Below are 20,998 nucleotides of genomic sequence, written 5' to 3'. Positions count from 1 at the left end.
AGTTCCGGTGTCGTCTTAATTTGTGGATTTATTTGACTTGTCTGTGTCACTGTTTTTTGGAAGAACGATGAGATTCAAGGTATATGGTTGTTGTCCAATTAACAATCCCAACTTTCTGTTGCTGTTGTCTGTGCCTGTTTGATGCTGACAATGAGGGTGTTGCCCACGAGTGCACGTGACAAACGTGAGCTGTCTCGGGGAACGCTGCGTTCACAGCACAGCAAACACACACTTTTAGGACAGCTGGACCTAAGCCAGTTAAAAGTGGCTAGTATAAACAGGGTATTTGTGTCTCTGTGTCTGTGTCAGTGTCTGTGTGTGTGTTATTCTATCTGTCTTCCTATGCATCTTTATATGTCTGTGTGTGTCTCTCTCGTCCCTTTATTTTTCAGTTGAATCCACTTAATTTAAATGTTTGTTTTTTTTTACTCCTCTCTCCCCTCACCCCCTCCTCCTCTCCTCTCTCCTCTATAACCCCCCCCCCTCCTCCTCAGTGGCCCTTTGAGCTGGATGTGTTTCAGAAGCAGGCGATCCTGCACTTGGAGAATCACGACTCCGTGTTCGTCGCTGCACACACGTCCGCTGGGAAGACCGTGGTTGCAGAGTACGCCATTGCGCTGTCGCAGAAACACATGACCAGGTGAGACAGCTGAGCGTTTGCTTGGCTGCTGTAGAGTTTATACATTTTCATATAGATTTACTATAAAACCCGCTATAGAATTACAGTAGCTACCCAACATGGTTCCTAAATAAAGTTCAAATCTGCTGGTGTAAAGAGGGGTGTGGCCGGATGATGCAATGAGTTGTTTCTGCTTTCTGATAGGACGATCTACACCTCACCCATCAAGGCCCTGTCAAATCAGAAGTTCAGAGACTTTAAGACCACATTCCAGGATGTGGGTCTGCTAACTGGAGATGTGCAACTGAACCCAGAAGCCTCCTGTCTTATTATGACCACTGAGATACTGAGGTACATACCTGCAATACAATGTGGTGTTTAATACCTGCAATACAATATACAGTGCTCCCTCGCTATAACGCGGGTCTCTGGGGACACACAATATGAGCATTATAACTGAAGAGCGTTGTAAACGGGGGAGGGGGTGGGGGTCACCGCGGGACACATAACACACATCTGACTAAAATACAAAATAAAATAACTCCCTCTCTATAATGCACATAGTGTGAAGCAAAAATGTAGCTTAAGGTGAATTAACCATGCATAAAGCACCATGTAATCAATGCTATATTTTTTACAAAAAAAAAAAAAAAAATAATAAAAGGTAACATTCCCACTCGTGGATCATTTTAATTCGCAGTTTTTAAACTATAAATAGCCTGGCTGAATGGCAGTTGGGAGTTCAGTTCGAAGCGACAGACAAGCAAACCAAGTGTGAGAAGGAGAGCGGGTCGGGAGAGGGGAAGAGGGAATGGGCTCGCCCCAGGTTCAGCTGCTGGAGCGGGGCTGAAGCGTCTCGTCTCCCGGAGAAAGCTGCAGCAAAAAAGTAAATACATTAAGAAAGATAACCACGTAACAGGCCTAATATTTATTTAGTTATAACACAAATACTGATTAAGATGTTATAACGTGCCAGCGCAGCATTTCTTCAGATCAGATACTGTATCAAAAGGGAGAGACAGAAACTGAAGTTAGACTGAGAAGTTGTTTACAGTTTGAACAACACCGGTACTGTATTTACTGTAGAAATATTGCATGAATCACTAGCATAGGGAATTGGGGGACATGCTGTAGGAGCGTTATAACCGAGAGCCTTATAGTGAGGGAGCACTGTAGTGTTTAATGCCTGCAGTACAATATAGTGTTTAATATTTTATTGTATTTTCTATTATAATCGGACCATTTAAATAACATATTTAAATAACAGTATACACATAATATAGAAGCAGCAATTTTAAAGTTACATTAAAACCCACTAAGATAAGAAAGCCATTTTATAAAAGTGCATTTTTTGTCTTGACTTGACTTAATACCTGCAATACAATATAGTGTTTAATACCTGCAATACAGGACTCTGTGCTATAGTGTTTAACCCCTCCATGTCTCTCTCTCTCTCCAGGTCAATGCTGTACAATGGCTCTGATGTTATCCGAGATTTGGAGTGGGTGATATTTGATGAGGTGCACTACATCAATGATGCAGAGGTACTGTCTGTCTGTCTGCCTGCCTGTGTGACTGCCTTTCTGTCATTATCATGTGTGTCTGTCTCTCTCTCTCTGTCACTCTCTCTCGCTCTCTCTGTTTTATATTGTTTTCTCAGAGGGGTGGTGTTGGAGGTGCTGATCATGCTGTGTCTCTCTTGTTTTCTCAGGGGTGGTGTGGGAGGAGGTGCTGATCATGCTGTGTCTCTCTTGTTTTCTCAGGGGTGGTGTGGGAGGAGGTGCTGATCATGCTGTGTCTCTCTCTTGTTTTCTCAGAGGGGTGGTGTGGGAGGAGGTGCTGATCATGCTGTGTCTCTCTCTTGTTTTCTCAGGGGTGGTGTGGGAGGAGGTGCTGATCATGCTGTGTCTCTCACTTGTTTTCTCAGAGGGGTGGTGTTGGAGGTGCTGATCATGCTGTGTCTCTCTCTTGTTTTCTCAGAGGGGTGGTGTGGGAGGAGGTGCTGATCATGCTGTGTCTCTCTTGTTTTCTCAGGGGTGGTGTTGGAGGAGGTGCTGATCATGCTGTGTCTCTCTCTTGTTTTCTCAGAGGGGTGGTGTGGGAGGAGGTGCTGATCATGCTGTGTCTCTCTTGTTTTCTCAGGGGTGGTGTTGGAGGAGGTGCTGATCATGCTGTGTCTCTCTCTTGTTTTCTCAGAGGGGTGGTGTGGGAGGAGGTGCTGATCATGCTGTGTCTCTCTTGTTTTCTCAGAGGGGTGGTGTTGGAGGTGCTGATCATGCTGTGTCTCTCTCTTGTTTTCTCAGAGGGGTGGTGTTGGAGGTGCTGATCATGCTGTGTCTCTCTCTTGTTTTCTCAGAGGGGTGGTGTTGGAGGTGCTGATCATGCTGTGTCTCTCTCTTGTTTTCTCAGAGGGGTGGTGTTGGAGGTGCTGATCATGCTGTGTCTCTCTCGTTTTCTCAGGGGTGGTGTTGGAGGTGGTGATCATGCTGTGTCTCTCTCTTGTTTTCTCAGAGGGGTGGTGTGGGAGGAGGTGGTGATCATGCTGTGTCTCTCTTGTTTTCTCAGGGGTGGTGTGGGAGGAGGTGCTGATCATGCTGTGTCTCTCTCTTGTTTTCTCAGAGGGGTGGTGTTGGAGGTGCTGATCATGCTGTGTCTCTCTTGTTTTCTCAGGGGTGGTGTGGGAGGAGGTGCTGATCATGCTGTGTCTCTCTCTTGTTTTCTCAGAGGGGTGGTGTTGGAGGTGCTGATCATGCTGTGTCTCTCTTGTTTTCTCAGGGGTGGTGTGGGAGGAGGTGCTGATCATGCTGTGTCTCTCTCTTGTTTTCTCAGAGGGGTGGTGTGGGAGGAGGTGCTGATCATGCTGTGTCTCTCTTGTTTTCTCAGAGGGGTGGTGTGGGAGGAGGTGCTGATCATGCTGTGTCTCTCTTGTTTTCTCAGAGAGGTGGTGTGGGAGGAGGTGCTGATCATGCTGTGTCTCTCTTGTTTTCTCAGAGGGGTGGTGTGGGAGGAGGTGCTGATCATACTGTGTCTCTCTCTTGTTTTCTCAGAGGGGTGGTGTTGGAGGTGCTGATCATGCTGTGTCTCTCTCTTGTTTTCTCAGAGGGGTGGTGTGGGAGGAGGTGCTGATCATGCTGTGTCTCTCTTGTTTTCTCAGAGGGGTGGTGTGGGAGGAGGTGCTGATCATGCTGTGTCTCTCTCTTGTTTTCTCAGAGGGGTGGTGTTCGAGGTGCTGATCATGCTGTGTCTCTCTCTTGTTTTCTCAGAGAGGGGTGGTGTGGGAGGAGGTGCTGATTATGCTGCCTGATCATGTGCGCATCATCCTGCTGAGCGCCACTGTGCCAAACACCCTAGAATTTGCAGACTGGATTGGGTAACTGTCCTTATCAATACAGCGATGCATTGAAATAGCTATCAATGCTGCTCAATACAATCCATCTTTCAATACAGCTCAATACAGTCCAGCTATCAATACAGCTATGCATCAATACAGCTATCAATACTATTCAATATAATCCAGCTATCAATAATACTCAATACAATACAGCCCAGTACAATACATTCATACAGCTATCACTACAGCTATCAATACAGCCCAGTATAATACATCCCTCCACCTGTCTCCGTCTATCCTGTGCCCAGCATGCTGGAGTTGACAGACAGGATCGGGACGGGTACCTAACTACCAGTGCAGCTATCCATCTATATATCAACACAGCTGAGATATATATATATATCTATATCTATATCTATATATATATATATATATATATATATGTATGCTGAATCAGCTTGTCCCCCCCCCCCCCCCCTCTCTCTCCAGGCGTATCAAACAGAAGCAGATCTTTGTGATCAGCACTGTGAAGAGGCCGGTCCCTCTGGAGCACTTCCTCTACACAGGAAACAGCAACAAGACTCAGAACGAGCTCTTCCTGCTGCTCGACGCCAACAACAACTTCCTCACCAAGGGGTGAGCGGAGAGAACTGTCTTCCTGTCTGTCTGCTTGCCAGCCTGTCTGTCTCTACCTGCCTGTCTCTGTCTGTCTGTCTTCCTGTCTGTCTGCTTGCCAGCCTGTCTGTCTCTACCTGCCTGTCTCTGTCTGTCTGTCTTCCTGTCTGTCTGCTTGCCAGCCTGTCTGTCTCTACCTGCCTGTCTCTGTCTGTCTGTCTTCCTGTCTGTCTGCTTGCCAGCCTGTCTGTCTCTACCTGCCTGTCTCTGTCTGTCTGTCTTCCTGTCTGTCTGCTTGCCAGCCTGTCTGTCTCTACCTGCCTGTCTCTGTCTGTCTGTCTTCCTGTCTGTCAGGGATGGAAATAAAACTCCCATTCCAAAGTAGTTTGATCCATTCCTGGTTTTACTACGTATTTAATAAGACACCTGAGCTTGTTACTTGTTATTGAGAGTGTGAAGGCACCTGTCCATCTGTCTGTCTGTCACCCGTCCATTTTTCCACAGGCATACAGTAGCTGCAGGTCACGGTGATCCTCTTTCACGTTACTGATGGTTAAGTGTGTATTCAGAGCCGTGTCAGTGTGTGTGTGTGTGTCAGTGTGTATTTCAGCGTGTATCAGTGTGTTTGTCTGTGTGTGTTTCTTTTTGCAGGTGTTTGTTTGTGTTTCTTTGTGTGTCAGTCAGTGTGTTTCTACGTGTGTGGGTGTGGGTGTGTGTTAGAGGCCTGTGCACTGGCTGATGTGTCTGTTTGTTTCCTCTCAGGTACTACGCTGCAGTCGAAGCCAAGAAGGAGCGAACCAGCAAACATGCCCAGTCATTCGGTGCCAGACCTGGAGCACACAGCTCTACTAGCAGCCAGGTGGGGGAGTGGAAGGGAGCAGGAAGGGGGTAGGGAGAGAGGGAGGAGGAGGAGGCGAGAGGGAGGGTAGAGGGGGGAGAATGAAGGAGAGGGAGCAGGACCTGTACTGCCAAGCAGGTGAGGAAGGAAACACGAGTGGTAGTGGAAGAGGGGACACTCTAGTCTCCAAGTTTTCGCTCCATCTCATTCCCCTTCTCTCACACTCTTTCTCTTTCCCCCTCTCCCCCTCCCCCTTGCCCTCTCTCTCTCCCTCCCCCTCTCTCTGTCTCAGGATCGCTCAGTCTGGCTCTCCCTGCTCCACTCTCTCTCTAAGAAGGACCAGCTGCCCGTGGTTTGCTTCACGTTCTCTCGTTCCCGCTGCGATGAGAACGCCCGCGGCCTGGCCACGCTCGACCTCACCAGCAGCGCTGAGAAGAGTGAGACCCACGTATTCTTTCAGAAGTGCATCACACGACTGAAGGGCTCTGACCGACAGCTACCACAGGTGAGAGAGAGGGAGCGAGAGAGAGAGAGGGAAGGAGTGCGAGGGAGGGAGTGAGTGTCAGAGAGAGCTGTGTATGGAGACAGTCTGTCTGAGTGTGTGAGAGAGCTGTGTGAGAGTGAATGGAGACTGTCTGTCTGAGTGTGTGAGAGAGCTGTGTGAGAGTGTATGGAGACTGTCTATCACAATGGCATACATACATTTGTCTAGAGCAGTGGTTCTAAAATGTGGAATATATCCCGGCAGGCGTGAGAAGGTTGAGGAAAAAAAATGTAAAGAATGGCCACACACATCTAGCCTATATATATATATATATATATATATATATATATATCATTAACATGAAGCCTCCTGACAGGTCAGAGTTTCTACATGGCGCTGTGCATCTGACTGTTTTTTTAAGCTTGCATATTATTGGACGAAGTCCGCTGCCAACTGGTGATCAGTGCTGCCAGACTGGCGGTTTTACAGCCAAATTCAGCTTGTTTTGAAAGCATTTAGCGGGTAAAGATTGTCTTTGGCGGTTTAGCTATTTTCGTACATGTTTTAAATTGTTCTGGGCAATTTAATTCTACATGACATTCTGAATATAATTTCTTTTCCTGGACCGACCGCACTTGATCTCATCACATAAGAAACAGGGCTGCTGTAGAAAAAAAACAAGCAAAGCAGAAAAATAAAGTAAAACATGGTTTTTAACATTACTTACCTGTGTTAGTTTTTTATTTGAAATAAATATGTAGCACTTATTTATGTTTTATAATATATAGTTAAGTTTTAAATGTAAAAGTAAGGTTTTTGACTGGTTGAAAAAACACAATTTGGCTACTTTTTGGCTGGTTGGGGTGTCGCAAACCGAATCTGGCAGCGCTGCTGGTGATGTATGTTGTTCATTGGCTTACTACATGGTGTGCACATTAGGAAGCGTTGGACAGTCGCTAAACTATTATCTGCAGTGTTAAGTTTGCTCTTATTACGATGGATCGGTGGCTGGTTCGTGCAAAAGAAAATAACACAACCGCAGTGACATACAGAGAAGCCAGTAACATGTGGGATTTATATGTACGTGTGTGTGTGGGGAGGGGGCATCAATACCACAGGCAACAGGAAGGGGGGCGCGGGCCAAAAAGTTTGAGAAGCACTGATCTAGAGAACCCCTTGTCCAATTGTGATGAAACCTACTGAGGTCCTACTTGAGCACTGCAGCCTGTTCTGAAACACTATGCATGTGCTGAGTCCGACCCCTCTCTATCTCTCAGCTTCTAGCACTGCAGCCTGTTCTGTAACACTATACATGTGCTGTGTCTGACCCCTCTCTCCCTCTCAGCTTCTAGCACTGCAGCCTGTTCTGAAACACTACATGTGCTGTGTCCGACCCCTCTCTCTCTCTCAGCTTCTAGCACTGCAGCCTGTTCTGAAACACTACATGTGCTGTGTCCGACCCCTCTCTCTCTCTCTCTCAGGTTCTCCAGATGAGTGATCTGCTGAAGAGGGGTGTGGGGGTTCATCACAGCGGGATCCTGCCCATTCTCAAAGAGGTGGTGGAGATGCTGTTCACTCGCGGGCTGGTGAAGGTGAGAGCAGCACACTGGGTCAGCTCCCTCTAATCAAGTTGAGAGTGTATTTCATTCTCGCTCGAGAAGGTAATTAGAGGTAGCCATTGAACACTTAATTCATTAATTAATTAAATTAGTATTTTATACAAAGCGACTTACAGAGACTAGGGGGTGAACTACGCATCACAACTGCTGCTGCAGAGTCACTTACAATAGGACCTTGGTTGTTTTACGTCTCATCCAAAGGACGGAGCACAAGGAGGTTAGTGACTTGCTCAGGGTCACACACAGGATTTGAACCGGGAGCCTCCTGGTATCCAGCCTTTTTCTTTAACCACTGGACCACCAAGCCTCCTTTATACATATTGTAAGTCATTAAATCTAAATAAAAAAATGACAAAATCCTGATGTGTATGTAAGTAATCAATTTCTATAGAACCTGTTGTGGTTTAAACCTTTCGAGTGAGTGTCATTGACACTCATTGATCCCACATTGAGTGTGGGATCACGCTCTCAGTGTAGCTGCTGCTTATGGTTCCAGTGGGGACAGGACCTACTATAATAAATAGCCTTCTACACTGAGCAGTACTCCGATGTATTTGTTTGTCGAGTTTAAGTCATACCCTACAGTCTACATCCCACAATTCACTGCAGAGACAACGCAGTCCCATGGAGGTGAAATCCGAAATGATTTTTCCATTCCTGGTTTTACTATAGTCTATGAGTTTAATAAGACACACCTGTTACCTGTAGAGTGAGGCTAATCAAGTACTGTGGAATGGGAGAAACTGCTATGCAATAGGAGTCTTATTTCCATCCCTGTTTTCTATCAAAAGGGTAAAACATGGTAAAGCAGATAATCGCTGATGAAATATGAGTGCTTTTAGTTGGTTTGGTTAGGATAGGTTCAGTATTAAATCACATTGTCATATTGTTATTGATTGGCAGTCAATAACTGTAAACAAAGGCAACTAAAGGAAGGGATTGCATAGCAGTTTGCTCCATTCCAGGTTTTGCTACGAGTTTAATAAGACATACCTGAGCTTGTTACCTATACTCATAATAGGTGGCTCATGAAGCACCTATTAAAACCTGGAATGGATGAAACTGCTGTGCAATAAGAGCCATGTTTCCATCCCTGATTTGCTATGCAGGTCCTGTTTGCTACAGAGACGTTTGCCATGGGGGTGAATATGCCTGCCAGGACCGTGGTGTTCGACAGCATCCGAAAACACGACGGGACTGCCTTCAGAGACCTGCTGCCAGGTGAGAGACAGACACTGAGACACACATAGACAATCTCAGAGACAGATATAGAGACACATACTGACACACAGACATGGAGACACTGAGAGACATGCAGGCATTGACACAGAGACACACACTGACACAGAGACACACTGAGAACCCGGGGAGTATATTCAGATTGTTAACCTGCCTCCACCCCCTCTCTCTCTCTAGGGGAGGATATTCAGAGTGTTAAACCCCTCTCTCTCTCTCTCTCTCTCTCTCTCTAGGGGAGTATATCCAAATGGCGGGGCGTGCAGGACGCAGAGGTCTGGACCCCACGGGCACGGTGATTATCCTGTGCAAGGGGGGCGTGCACGAGATGGCAGACCTGCACAAGATGATGCTGGTGAGATCAGGGGACTGTGAGAGACACTGTGGGTCTGACGGGCAGAGTGCAGTGCTGTGTGTATGTTGTATTGTATTGTAATGCAGTGTATTGTGTTGTGTTGCATTGTAATGCAGCATGCTGTGTAGATTACAGTGTAAGCCCACTCTGCTCTACTCTCAGTTCATGCTGACCTCTGTGTGTGTGTGTATTGTATTGTTTTGTATTACAGTGTGTGTGTACTGTATTTATTGTGCAGTGCTGTGTGTTGCAATGCAATGTATTGTGTTGTAATGCAATGTGCTGTGTTGTATTGATTACAGGGTAAGCCCACTCTGCTCCAGTCTCAGTTCAGGCTGACCTACACCATGATACTGAACCTGCTGCGAGTGGAGGCTCTGCGCGTGGAGGACATGATGAAACGCAGCTTCTCCGAGTTCCACACACGCAAGGACACCAAGGTACCGAGGGAGAAGGTCTTGTTCTTCTCATCTTGATGTTCTCTCTCCTCTCTGTCTCTCTCATCACTAGAGAAGATGGGCTGAATGGCCTCCTCTCCTTTGTAAACTTTCTTATGTTCTAGAGGCAGTCCAAATCTGCAGGAAAATCTGCAAATAACTGGAGAATTTCAGTAGATATCTGTGGAGTGTTCTGTAGAGCATCTTATGTGTTTAGTTTTTGTATTAATAATGGCTTCTAAAAATGTATCTCCAGTAAATATAAGCATATCAAATACTGTATGGGTTAAGTAAAATTTGTTAGTAAAATCTTTGGAAACTGTTAAACAAAAACATCACATTACATAAGACTTCTTAAACTCCAGTCTTTAATTGACTCCTACTTTTTGAAGGAGACAAAACATGTCAAGTTAACAAAGCTAGAACCGTACCTGTTATGTATTTAGCAGTCTGTTCGTGATAATTATGATGATGATGTGGCTGCAGAATACAGCGAATCTGTGGAAGACACCAAATCTGTGGAAGATTTCAAATTCTGCAATTTCTGAGGAATTCTGTTGTCCGCAGGTTTGGACTGCCTCTACTCATCACCCCTGCAGGTTCATGAGCAGAACATCTCCTCTCTGACCCAGTCTCTGTACAGAGTGCATGGTCTCCTTATGTTGATTTCCTCTCTCTCCTCTCTCTGACCTAGTCTCTGTACAGTGTGCAGGGTGTCCTCATGTTGCTTTCCTCTCTCTCCTTTCTGACCCAGTCTCTGTACAGAGTGCAGGGTCTCCTCATGTTGATTTCCTCTCTCTCCTCTCTCTGACCCAGTCTCTGTACACTGTGCAGGGTCTCCTCATGTTGATTTCCTCTCTCTCCTCTCTCTGACCCAGTCTCTGTACACTGTGCAGGGTGTCCTCATGTTGATTTCCTCTCCCCCTCTCTCTGACCCAGTCTCTGTACACTGTGCAGGGTGTCCTCATGTTGATTTCCTCTCCCCTCTCTCTGACCCAGTCTCTGTACACTGTGCAGGGTGTCCTCATGTTGCTTTCCTCTCTCTCCTTTCTGACCCAGTCTCTGTACAGAGTGCAGGGTCTCCTCATGTTGATTTCCTCTCTCTCCTCTCTCTGACCCAGTCTCTGTACAGTGTGCAGGGTGTCCTCATGTTGATTTCCTCTCTCTCCTCTCTCTGACCCAGTCTCTGTACACTGTGCAGGGTGTCCTCATGTTGCTTTCCTCTCTCTCCTTTCTGACCCAGTCTCTGTACAGAGTGCAGGGTCTCCTCATGTTGATTTCCTCTCCCCCTCTCTCTCTCTCTCTCCTCTCTCTGACCTAGACTCTGTACAGAGTGCAGGGTCTCCTCATGTTGATTTCCTCTCTCTCCTCTCTCTGACCCAGTCTCTGTACAGAGTGCAGGGTCTCCTCATGCTGCTTTTCTCTCTCTCGCTCTCTCTCTCTCCTCTCTAACCCGGTCTCTCTGCTCCTCTATGTTGATTTCCTCTCCCTATCTCTGCAGGTCCATGAGCAGGGCATCTCCTCCCTGACCCAGTCTCTGTCCAGTCTGCCGGAGGTGGAGAATGTGGGTCAGCTGAGTGACCTGGTCAGTTACTACGCTGCCGTCCAGGAGCTCACCCACACCAGGGCAGCACTGCAGGTACAGCCAGCGCTAACCATGGAGAACTGGACACACACACACACTGAGACACAGCGGTATCCCACAGTGACACCCAACCTCACAGCGCACCCTGAAGCACAGCGATATCCCACAGTGACACACACCCTCACAACGCACTGAGGCACACCGATATCCCACAGCGACACACACCCTCACAACGCACCCTGAGGCACGGCGATATCCCACAGTGACACACACCCTCACAATGCACTCTGAGGCACGGCGATATCCCACAGTGACACACACCCTCACAACGCACCCTGAGGCACGGCGATATCCCACAGTGACACACCCCGTCACAACGCACCCTGAGGCACGGCGATATCCCACAGTGACACACACCCTCACAACGCACCCTGAGGCACGGCGATATCCCACAGTGACACACACCCTCACAACGCACCCTGAGGCACGGCGATATCCCACAGTGACACACCCCGTCACAACGCACCCTGAGGCACGGCGATATCCCACAGTGACACACACCCTCACAACACACCCTGAGGCACGGCGATATCCCACAGTGACACACACCCTCACAACGCACCCTGAGGCACGGCGATATCCCACAGTGACACACACCCTCACAACGCACCCTGAGGCACGGCGATATCCCACAGTGACACACACCCTCACAACGCACCCTGAGGCACGGCGATATCGTGCCATATTCCTTACCTATCCCGACTGCAAAGGGTGTGTAGTGAAGACGGTCGCTGTCACACTGCACATTTTTACATGTGTCACTGTGGGATATCGCTCTTATTGTATTACTTGTATTGTAACACTTGAATGTATTTGTATTTGCTTGCGATTGTAAGTCGCCCTGGATAAGGGCGTCTGCTAAGAAATAAATAATAATAATAATAATAATAATAATAATCTAGAGAACCGCTTATCCAATTATCATGAAACTTGGTATTGACATTATTTAGCGTAAGTCAGTGAGCGTATCAGATTCTGTCTGTCCATACAGCGTCCATTTTAAAACATGATATCTGGTACTGCACTAGGTTAAAGAAATAATTAGTAATAACTCTTATGAATGCACATACCAATAGACAGTATATACATTCCAGGGTTTTATTCTTCTTATTATTTGAGTATCTCTGTGTGTGTGTGTCCTGTGTTTTCAGAAGCGTGTGATGGAGTCGGTGAATGGACTGAAGGCTCTGTCAGCAGGGAGGGTGGTGCTGGTCACTAACTCTGTGCACAGCAACGCGCTGGGACTCATTCTCCAGGTCCGCTCTCTGTGTTCTTGTTTTCAATCATGCCGTATGGAGATGCTTTGTTTCTGTTCATTTGTAGCTGGCGCTGGGGGTGAATGAATGTCCCTGGTTCCCTTCAGTTATAAAAGTTCACTGCGGTATTTCAGCAGCGTTACTATGGATATATGCATTTACCATAGTTTACCTTGGTTTGCTATGCTTTTTTTAATAGTCTTTACCATATCTATTTCTGCTATACAATGCTTATCTATGCTTTATTATGCTTTCACTGTGCTTTATTACACCTTGATGCACTTTACCATGCTTTCACTGTGATTTATTACACTTTACTGTGATTTTACTATGGAAAACTTTAATAATGGTGCACACACCTTTTTTCTTTTTTAATTTCTGTCCAATTTTTAAATATTTTTTAGGTTTCCTCAGATGCGATGAGCAGGACGTTCACCACCCTGGTTCTGTGCGAGAGACAGAAAGAGGAGGAAAGGCTGGGGGCACAGAGAGGGGCCGAGACCCCAACCCCAGAGGAGCTGCTGTCAACGAGGGTCTTTCTACCTGACGGTACGAAACCGCTGCAACCCTCCTCCCACAGGACAGCGGTCTTAAAGGGATTGCTGCTAACTGTAAACCATTCCGTGCAGCTCGGAATTCTGTTTGTTACATAGGGCTCGAATGGGCAGCTTTGAAGCAAACACGTATTTTCCTTTAAAAACATGATAATCTGGTCCTACGTTAGGGTTAGGGAAAGCTCTCGGTTTCCATGCCTCACTCCCAGGAAATATATTGCACTTCTTGAATAAAAAAAACTAGAAGAAACTTAAGAAAGAAAGTCAAACAGACAAGCGTTTCAGCTAGTGCCTTCATCAGTGTTACTGAAACTAGAAGAAACTGAGTCAAGCAGACAAGCGTTTCAGCTAGTGCCTTCATCAGTGTTACTGAAACTAGAAGCAGCAGACAGACATTGAAATAGTTATGCAACTAAGCGTAATTATTTAACAAAAATAAAGGAATTTTTTTTTTAAATTTATTTATTTATTTATTTATTTATTTATTTATATTTATTTATATAGCGCCTTTAACCAAGACGCTGAACAATTTTTAAACTAAACGGTACATTCAAAAGAAAAGGCTGAAGGAAGAAGGTACGTTTATTGGGCAAGGGTGAGTAAGTAGAGTGGTGCTACAGTGAGAACAGAGGCTAGGGCAGGGTTGGGCAAGCAAGCAGGGTCCTAACCGGGGGTTAGGGGCTAGGACACGCAGTGGGATGGGCTAGGGTGAAAAGATGAGTTTTAAGGGAGGAGCGAAAAACTGCGTAGTGTATGGGACTGTTTTATATGGAGTGGGAGTTTATTCCAATGAAGGGGAGCCAGGAGGGAAAAGGAACGGAAAGAGGATTGGGCACAGGGCGAGAGTGGGACCGAGAGGGACAACAGAGTTTGAGAGCGTAAGGGACGGGAGGCAACATAGTAAGTGATAAGTGCAGCCAGATAGGGTGGGGCGAGACCATGGAGGGATTTGTAGACTAGGGTAAGGAATTTAAATAAGCAGCGATAGTAAACAGGGAGCCAGTGTAGCTGGTGGAGAAGAAGGGGAGGTATGAGAGGAGTGGGGGAGGTTGAATATGATACAGGCAGAGGCGTTTTGAATTTGCTGTAGTGGTATGAAGGCGTAGGAGGGAAGGCCAAGGAGGAGGGAGTTGCAGTAATCGAGGCGGGTGAAGATGAGAGCATGAACCTGGAGTTTAGTGGCAGAGAAAGAGATGGAGGGAGGTATTTTGCGGATGTTGAATAGGTGGAATCGGCAGGTGCGTGTAGTGGCCGAGATATGATCAGCAAGGGAAAGGGTTGCCTCAAAGATGACACCGAGGTTGCGAGCAGAGTTAACCGGAATGAGGGACAGGGGAGGAAATGAAATGGTGGGGGTGGGAGGGGGGGAAGAACGGGAGGGGAAGAAAAGGATTTCAGTTTTTGATGGATTGATGAGGAGGTATTGGCATGCCATCAAGCAAGCAGTTATACGGGCGGAAAGGTCGGGTGAAGGAAGGGAAGGAAAAGAAAATCTGGGTGTCATCAGCAAAGAAATGGTGGGGGAAGTTAATTGAAGAAATTAGAGCTTCAAGAGGTGAGGTGTACAGAGAGAATAACAAGGGTCCAAGGACAGAGCCCTGGAGAACACCAACAGTCAGAGGGGAGGAGGGAGAAGTGAAGCTGTTGAAAGCAATAGCAGAGGTGTGGGAAAATAGGTATGAGTGCAGCCAGCTACGAGGTGTTCCAGAAACAAGTAATACAAATTTACAGTGACACTTTTAAGAGCAACCCACTGGGGCTCCTTCTTAAACTCCAGCCTCTACAAGAGAGAACATGCAGGTCAGTAGCAGCCTTTTATACACACCTGCAGCAGTTCAACCAGATTGAATAACTGAGTAGCCCACCAATCAAGACCCACATTTAACTCCATTCCATGCACACTCTCACATGGAAATTAAATATTTTGAACAAGGCTCAAAATGAACCTTTTCCTTGGTTTAGAACACACACATTAACCAAAACTTAACACATTTAAATATGAAAATAGCGAAAATACAGTTATTCATGTAGTTGTTAGAATTATGTGCATTAATACTGTCGAATATGAAAGAACCAGTACAAAATAAGGAAACACTAAAAAAAATTGCAGAAATATAGGCTGTTTACAAGTGCGTGGTTCACGGCCCGTCTCAGTCCTGTTTTGTTCACTCAGGACCCTGCAGCCACACAGTGGAGAAGCTGAAAGCGGAAGACATCTCCAGCATCACTGTGAAGACCCTGCGGATCAACGCAGAGCGCATCATCGACGACTACAACAAGAGGCAGATGCCCAGGTTCAAGTGAGTAAAGCCTGACAGTGTAGCGCAAAGCAGAGGGGATTCTCCTGAGCTTCAGCACAACTTCCACTGTCTCATAAAATCAACTTCCATTCTCTGTTCTACCCAAGCAGTTTTTTATTTGGGTGGAATCTATTTCATTAAAGCAACTAGAACCTGTCCCTTGTGCAGAACTTAAATATGTGAACATGTCTGGCAGTATGTAATGTATTGCATCTGAAAAAGAGTCTGGATTGTGAATACAGCTTGCCAAAGAAAGAAGCCTCCTCAAGACTCACTTGTTTAGACTGCACTTACTATGCACTGTATTCTCCTGACCTCAGCACCACGTTACTGGATCCTCAGCTGATACACTATCCTTGCACTGTTGCACTACTACTCTGTCATTGTAGATATACAGTGGCTCTCAAAAGTATTCACCCCCCTTGGACTTTTCCACATTTTATTGTGTTACAACATGGAATCAAAATGACTTTAATTAGGAGTTTTGCCACTGATCAGCACAAAAAAAGTCAAAGTGAAAAATAAAATCTACAAATTGTTCTAAATTAATTACAAATACAAAACAGAAAATAATTGATTGCATAAGTATTCACCCACTTGAGTCAGTATTTGGTAGAGGCACCTTTGGCAGCAATTACAGCCATGAGTCTATTTAGATAAGTCTCTAACAGCTTAACACATCTGGACACTGCAATTTTTGCCCATTCTTCTTTGCAAAATTACTCAAGCTCCGTCAAGTTGGATGGGGACCTTTGGTGAACAGCAATTTTCAACTCTTTCCACATATTCTCAATTGGATTGAGGTCCGGGCTTTGATTGGGCCACTCCAGGACATTGACCTTTTTGTTTTTAAGCCACTCCAGTGTGGCTTTGGCTGTATGTTTGGGGTCATTGTCCTACTGGAAGATGAGTCTTCTCCCAAGTCCCAGGTCTCTTGCAGACTTCAGCAGGTTTTCCTCCAGGATTTCTCTGTACTTTGCTGCATCCATTTTGTCCTCTATCTTCACAAGCTTTCCAGGCCCTCACACAGAGAAGCATCCCCATAGCATGATGCTGCCACCACCATGCTTCACGGTAGGGATGGTGTTCTCAGGATGATGTGCGGTGTTAGGCTTGCGCCAAACATAGCGCTTAGCGTTGAGGCCAGGAAGCTCTATTTTGGTCTCATCAGACCATAGAATCTTCTTCCACTTGGTCTCAGAGTCTCCCACATGCCTTCTGGCAAACTCTAGCCGAGATTTGATGTGAGTTTTTTTTTCAATAATGGCTTTCTTTTTGCCACTCTCCCATAAAGGGCAGTTTTGTGAAGCACCCAGGCTATTGTTGCCGTATGCACAGTGTCTCCCAGCTCAGCCGTGGAAGACTGTAACTCCTTTAGAGTTGCCATAGGTCTCTTGGTGGCCTCCCTGACTAGTGCTCTTCTCGCCCGGATACTCAGTTTTTGTATATATTCTCTCCATTTCTTAATAATGGACTTTACTGTGCTCCGGGGGATATTCAATGCCTTGGAAATGTTCTCATATCCTACACCTGATTGGTGCTTTTGAAGAACCTTATTCCGGATTTGCTTTTAATGTTCCTTCGTCTTCATGATGTAGTTTTTGTTAAGAAATGTACTAACCAACTGTGGGACCTCCAAGAGACAGGTGTATTTAACCTGAAATCATGTGAAACACCTTAATTGCACACAGGTGGACTCCATTCAACTAATCACTATGTAACACAATTTTTGTTCCTGGGTAGTAAGTGTTATTTCCTAATTGCTTATGCCTCAAAAGTATAGAAAATGGCTATTATTCCCCACAAACTTTGCTTTTGTGACCAGACAGTGATATTTTGAAATTTACCTATTTCCAATGAGAAAACGGGCAAATTTGTGTCTTTTCGTTCACATAAAGTCAGAAAAAAACAACATATGAATCAAAATTAACATATATTTATACTAAAGTAATACAAAAATGACTACAAAAGATTTAGAAGTGAGTAGTTTTTCGAGATTTACGATTATACTGTAAATCACTTTCACGAATCAGCCCCCAAATGTAGTCTCCCATCATGTTCTCGTTATACTGTCCTTGGCAGCGGCGTTCAAAGTCCTGAACTCATAGTGAAAGCCTCTTAACACAGATTTACCAACAACAACAACAAAAAAACAGAATATGAGTAATGCAATAAGAAAAAAATAAATATTAGGTGCTTTGACACACTGATGACACTGAGAAAGACTAATAGGTGTGCTTCACCCTCTGTACAGACTGGACCCCCCAGGCCAGGCTGTTACCAAGGCAACGCAGGAGCTGCTGCGATTGGCCGAGTCGAACCCCGACGGGATCACGCCCCTCGACCCTGTGAATGACCTGCAACTGAAGGACCTGGACGTGGTTGAGGGGTCAATGAGGGTCAGGCACCTGCAAGACACTCTGCTGACCTTCACATGCGCACACAGCCCCAAGTTCACACAGCAGGTACGAACATGAAACATGGTTTAACAAACAGATCTGAGGATGTGATGCTGTTTATTAGATTAACTATGAAATAAAATCACTAGCTTTCAGGACCTCAAAAGTCTCTTCTTCAGGTTAAAGTGGAAACTCCTAGTCAAAGCACCTTGAGAGATTTATAAGAAAAAGGTTCTTGCAGCAGTTACTTATATATACTGTGTTTCTGATCATTCTGTGTGAAGAGGCTTTCACTATGCATTGAGGAGCAGCTCTTAAGTTGGAGTTGCCTGTCATCGATATATGTAATATAGGCTAGATCAGCCAAAGAGTTTATAGAACTGAGAGTCAGTGCCATCTTGTGATCTGCCTCTGTGGATCAAGTTACCTTGTGTTTTCCCAGCCCTTTAATAACTGAATGTTAAATGAAAGTCTGGTTCATGTGATGTGTGTCTGTAATACTGTGTGTGTTTTTTTGTTGCAGTATGCCCGGCTGAAGCAGAGAATGCTGATTCAGGACGAACTGGAGCATCTGCAGTATTTAATATCAGACCAGAGCCTGAGCCTGCTGCCTCAGTACGAGCAGAGAATCAACGTGAGTGCGCTGAGAGGCTGAGACACACACAGACAGGCTGAGACACACGCAGAGACACTGTGATATACACACGCAGAGACACACACACGCAGAGATACAGAAAGAGACGCTGAGAGACTCACACAGAGACACACAGACACTGAGACGTACACATGACACACAGACATACACACAGGATATTGATGGATTATTGATTGAGTATTGATTCCTCCCAGGTTCTGAAGACTCTGAAGTACGTCGATGACTCCTGCACGGTGCAGCTGAAGGGCCGGGTGGCCTGTGAGATCAGTAATCATGAGCTGATGGTCACAGAGCTGGTGTTTGAGAACGTGCTCAGTGACCTGCCCCCCGAGGAGATTGCGGCCCTGCTCTCCTGCCTCGTCTTCCAGCAGAAAACACAGGTCACCCCCGAGATCAACACCTCCCTGCAGCAGGTACCAGTGTGTCTCTCTATATCTCAACACTTTCCTGCAGCAGGTACCAGTGTGTCTCACTCTATATCTCAACACCTTCCTGCAGCAGGTACCAGTGTGTCTCACTCTATATCTCAACACCTTCCTGCAGCAGGTACCAGTGTGTCTCACTCTATATCTCAACACCTTCCTGCAGCAGGTACCAGTGTGTCTCTCTCTATATCTCAACACCTTCCTGCAGCAGGTACCAGTGTGTCTCTCTCTATATCTCAACACCTTCCTGCAGCAGGTACCAGTGTGTCTCTCTCTCAGGGTGTGCAGTGTTGATAGTGCTGCCTGTGTGTGTCATCGCTCTCGTTGCTCTCTCTCTCTCTCTCTCTCTCTCTCTCTCTCTCAGGGTGTGCAACGCATTGTGAGTGTGGCGGAGCGCATTGCGACCCTACAGAGGGATTGTGGGATGAACGAGTCTGTGGAGGACTTCGTGGCGCAGTTCAAATTCGGGCTGCTGGAGGTGGTGTACTGCTGGGCCCGGGGGCTGGTGAGTGAGAGGAGGGGAGAGTAGTTACTTGTGAGATACAGGAGGACTTGGGTAAAGAGGGATTGTGGGACTGTGTATCTCCTCTGTGTATTTCTGTGTCCCTCTCTCACACACAGTGTATTTCTACGTTGTTTCTCTGGCGGATGTGCAGAAGGCGATTGTGGTTCACAGTCTTCCTCCTCTGTCATTGTCTCTCACACTCTCTCTTTGTCTCTCTCCACTTTTCTCACTCACTCACTCCCTCTCTCGTTCTGTCTCTAAGCCCTTCTCGGAGATCGCTCAGCTCACGGATGTGCAGGAGGGGATAGTAGTGCGCTGTATCCAGCGATTGGATGAGACGTGCCGTGATGTGCGGAATGCTGCGCGCATCATCGGTGACCCGGTGCTCTATGCCAAGATGGAGCAGGCCTCCATGATGATCAAGAGAGACATCGTGTTTGCAGCCAGCCTCTACACCCAGTGACTCACAGATAACAGGACAATAAAACTGAAAATGATACTCTCTACTGCTTCTTGTTTGTAATGTATAATGTATTTATAATTGTACACAGTGACCGGGGTTAGAAACACACACTATTCTTGCATCCAGTCCTGGTTTGCAGCTTGCACTATGATATGTATCAAGATACATGTGGTGGTCCTGATGGGCTATGTGTCTGATGTGTTATAACATAAAATGGCAATTGAATGATGGACCATTTTGTTAAAAGATAAAAATTAAAAGGGATAGGGAGAGCATATCTTCATACCAACTATTAAACACACTTAAATATTCAGTCTAGAACCATTTGGTGATCTGCAATGAGCAATGTTGTGCTTTTGGTATACACAATACAAATGATACATACAGTGCCTATAGAAAGTCTACACCCCCTTTCAAAATTTTCACCTTTTGTTGCCTTATAGCCTGGAATTAAAATGCATTAAGTATCCACCAGTAAATGTCCTCCCCCCTTGTAATAGCAATCCTAAATTAGCTCAGGTGTAACCAGTCGCCTTCAGAATCACACGACAAGTTAAGTGGCCTCCACCTGTGTTAAATTGTAGTGATTCACATAATTTCAGGATAAATTCAGCAGTTCCTGTAGGTTCTCTGCTGGGTAGTGCATTTCAAAGCAAAGACTCAACCATGAGCACCAAGGCGCTTTCAAAAGAACTCCGGGACAAAGTTATTGAAAGGCACAGATCAGGGGATGGGTATAAAAAAATGTCAAAGGCCTTGAATATCCCTTGGAGCACGGTCAAGACGATTATTAAGAAGTGGAAGGTGTATGGCACCACCAAGACCCTGCCTAGATCAGGCTGTCCCTCCAAACTGCATGACCGAGCAAGAAGGAGACTGATCAGAGAGGCTACCAAGAGGCCAATGGCAACTTTGCAAGAGCTACAGGCTTTTATGGCCAAGACCGGTCAAAATGTGCATGTGACAACAATATCCCAAGCACTCCAACAATCTGGCCTGTATGGTAGGGTGGCAAGAAGGAAGCCATTACTCAAGAAAGCCTACCTTGAATCCTGTTTGAAGTATGCAAAAAAAACACAACAGATTCTGTAGGCATGTGACAAAAAGTTTTGTGGTCTGACGAAACTAAAATGGAACTTTTGGGCTAAATGCAAAGCATTATGTTTGGCGCAAACCCATCACAGCGCATCACCCAAAGAACACCATCCCTACTGTGAAGCATGTTGGTGGCAGCATTATGTTATGGGGATGTTTCTCATCGG

General features: G+C 45.9%; 1 protein-coding gene across 1 annotated transcript in view; it reads left to right on the top strand.

The window, feature by feature from the left end:
• Window positions 1-19,777, top strand: part of LOC117433954 (superkiller complex protein 2) — a 30,072-nt gene extending 10,295 nt beyond the window's left edge. Inside the window, exons 10-29 of the mRNA XM_059008822.1 lie at window positions 495-640; window positions 824-970; window positions 2,079-2,163; window positions 3,883-3,989; window positions 4,440-4,586; window positions 5,328-5,424; window positions 5,696-5,908; window positions 7,369-7,479; window positions 8,616-8,727; window positions 8,979-9,097; window positions 9,400-9,537; window positions 11,036-11,173; window positions 12,331-12,435; window positions 12,840-12,984; window positions 15,163-15,289; window positions 17,544-17,754; window positions 18,212-18,322; window positions 18,538-18,756; window positions 19,133-19,273; window positions 19,536-19,777. Coding sequence (XP_058864805.1) covers window positions 495-640; window positions 824-970; window positions 2,079-2,163; window positions 3,883-3,989; window positions 4,440-4,586; window positions 5,328-5,424; window positions 5,696-5,908; window positions 7,369-7,479; window positions 8,616-8,727; window positions 8,979-9,097; window positions 9,400-9,537; window positions 11,036-11,173; window positions 12,331-12,435; window positions 12,840-12,984; window positions 15,163-15,289; window positions 17,544-17,754; window positions 18,212-18,322; window positions 18,538-18,756; window positions 19,133-19,273; window positions 19,536-19,736 — 2,820 coding nt within the window. The 3' untranslated portion in view covers window positions 19,737-19,777. The remainder of the gene's footprint in view (window positions 1-494; window positions 641-823; window positions 971-2,078; window positions 2,164-3,882; window positions 3,990-4,439; window positions 4,587-5,327; window positions 5,425-5,695; window positions 5,909-7,368; window positions 7,480-8,615; window positions 8,728-8,978; window positions 9,098-9,399; window positions 9,538-11,035; window positions 11,174-12,330; window positions 12,436-12,839; window positions 12,985-15,162; window positions 15,290-17,543; window positions 17,755-18,211; window positions 18,323-18,537; window positions 18,757-19,132; window positions 19,274-19,535) is intronic.
• The last annotated feature ends 1,221 nt before the right edge of the window (window positions 19,778-20,998 follow it).

Source organism: Acipenser ruthenus, chromosome 38 (assembly GCF_902713425.1).
Source record: "Acipenser ruthenus chromosome 38, fAciRut3.2 maternal haplotype, whole genome shotgun sequence".
Taxonomy (NCBI): Eukaryota; Metazoa; Chordata; class Actinopteri; order Acipenseriformes; family Acipenseridae; genus Acipenser; species Acipenser ruthenus.
Note: the sequence above shows the minus strand (reverse complement) of the source record. Positions and strands in the feature narration are given on the sequence as shown.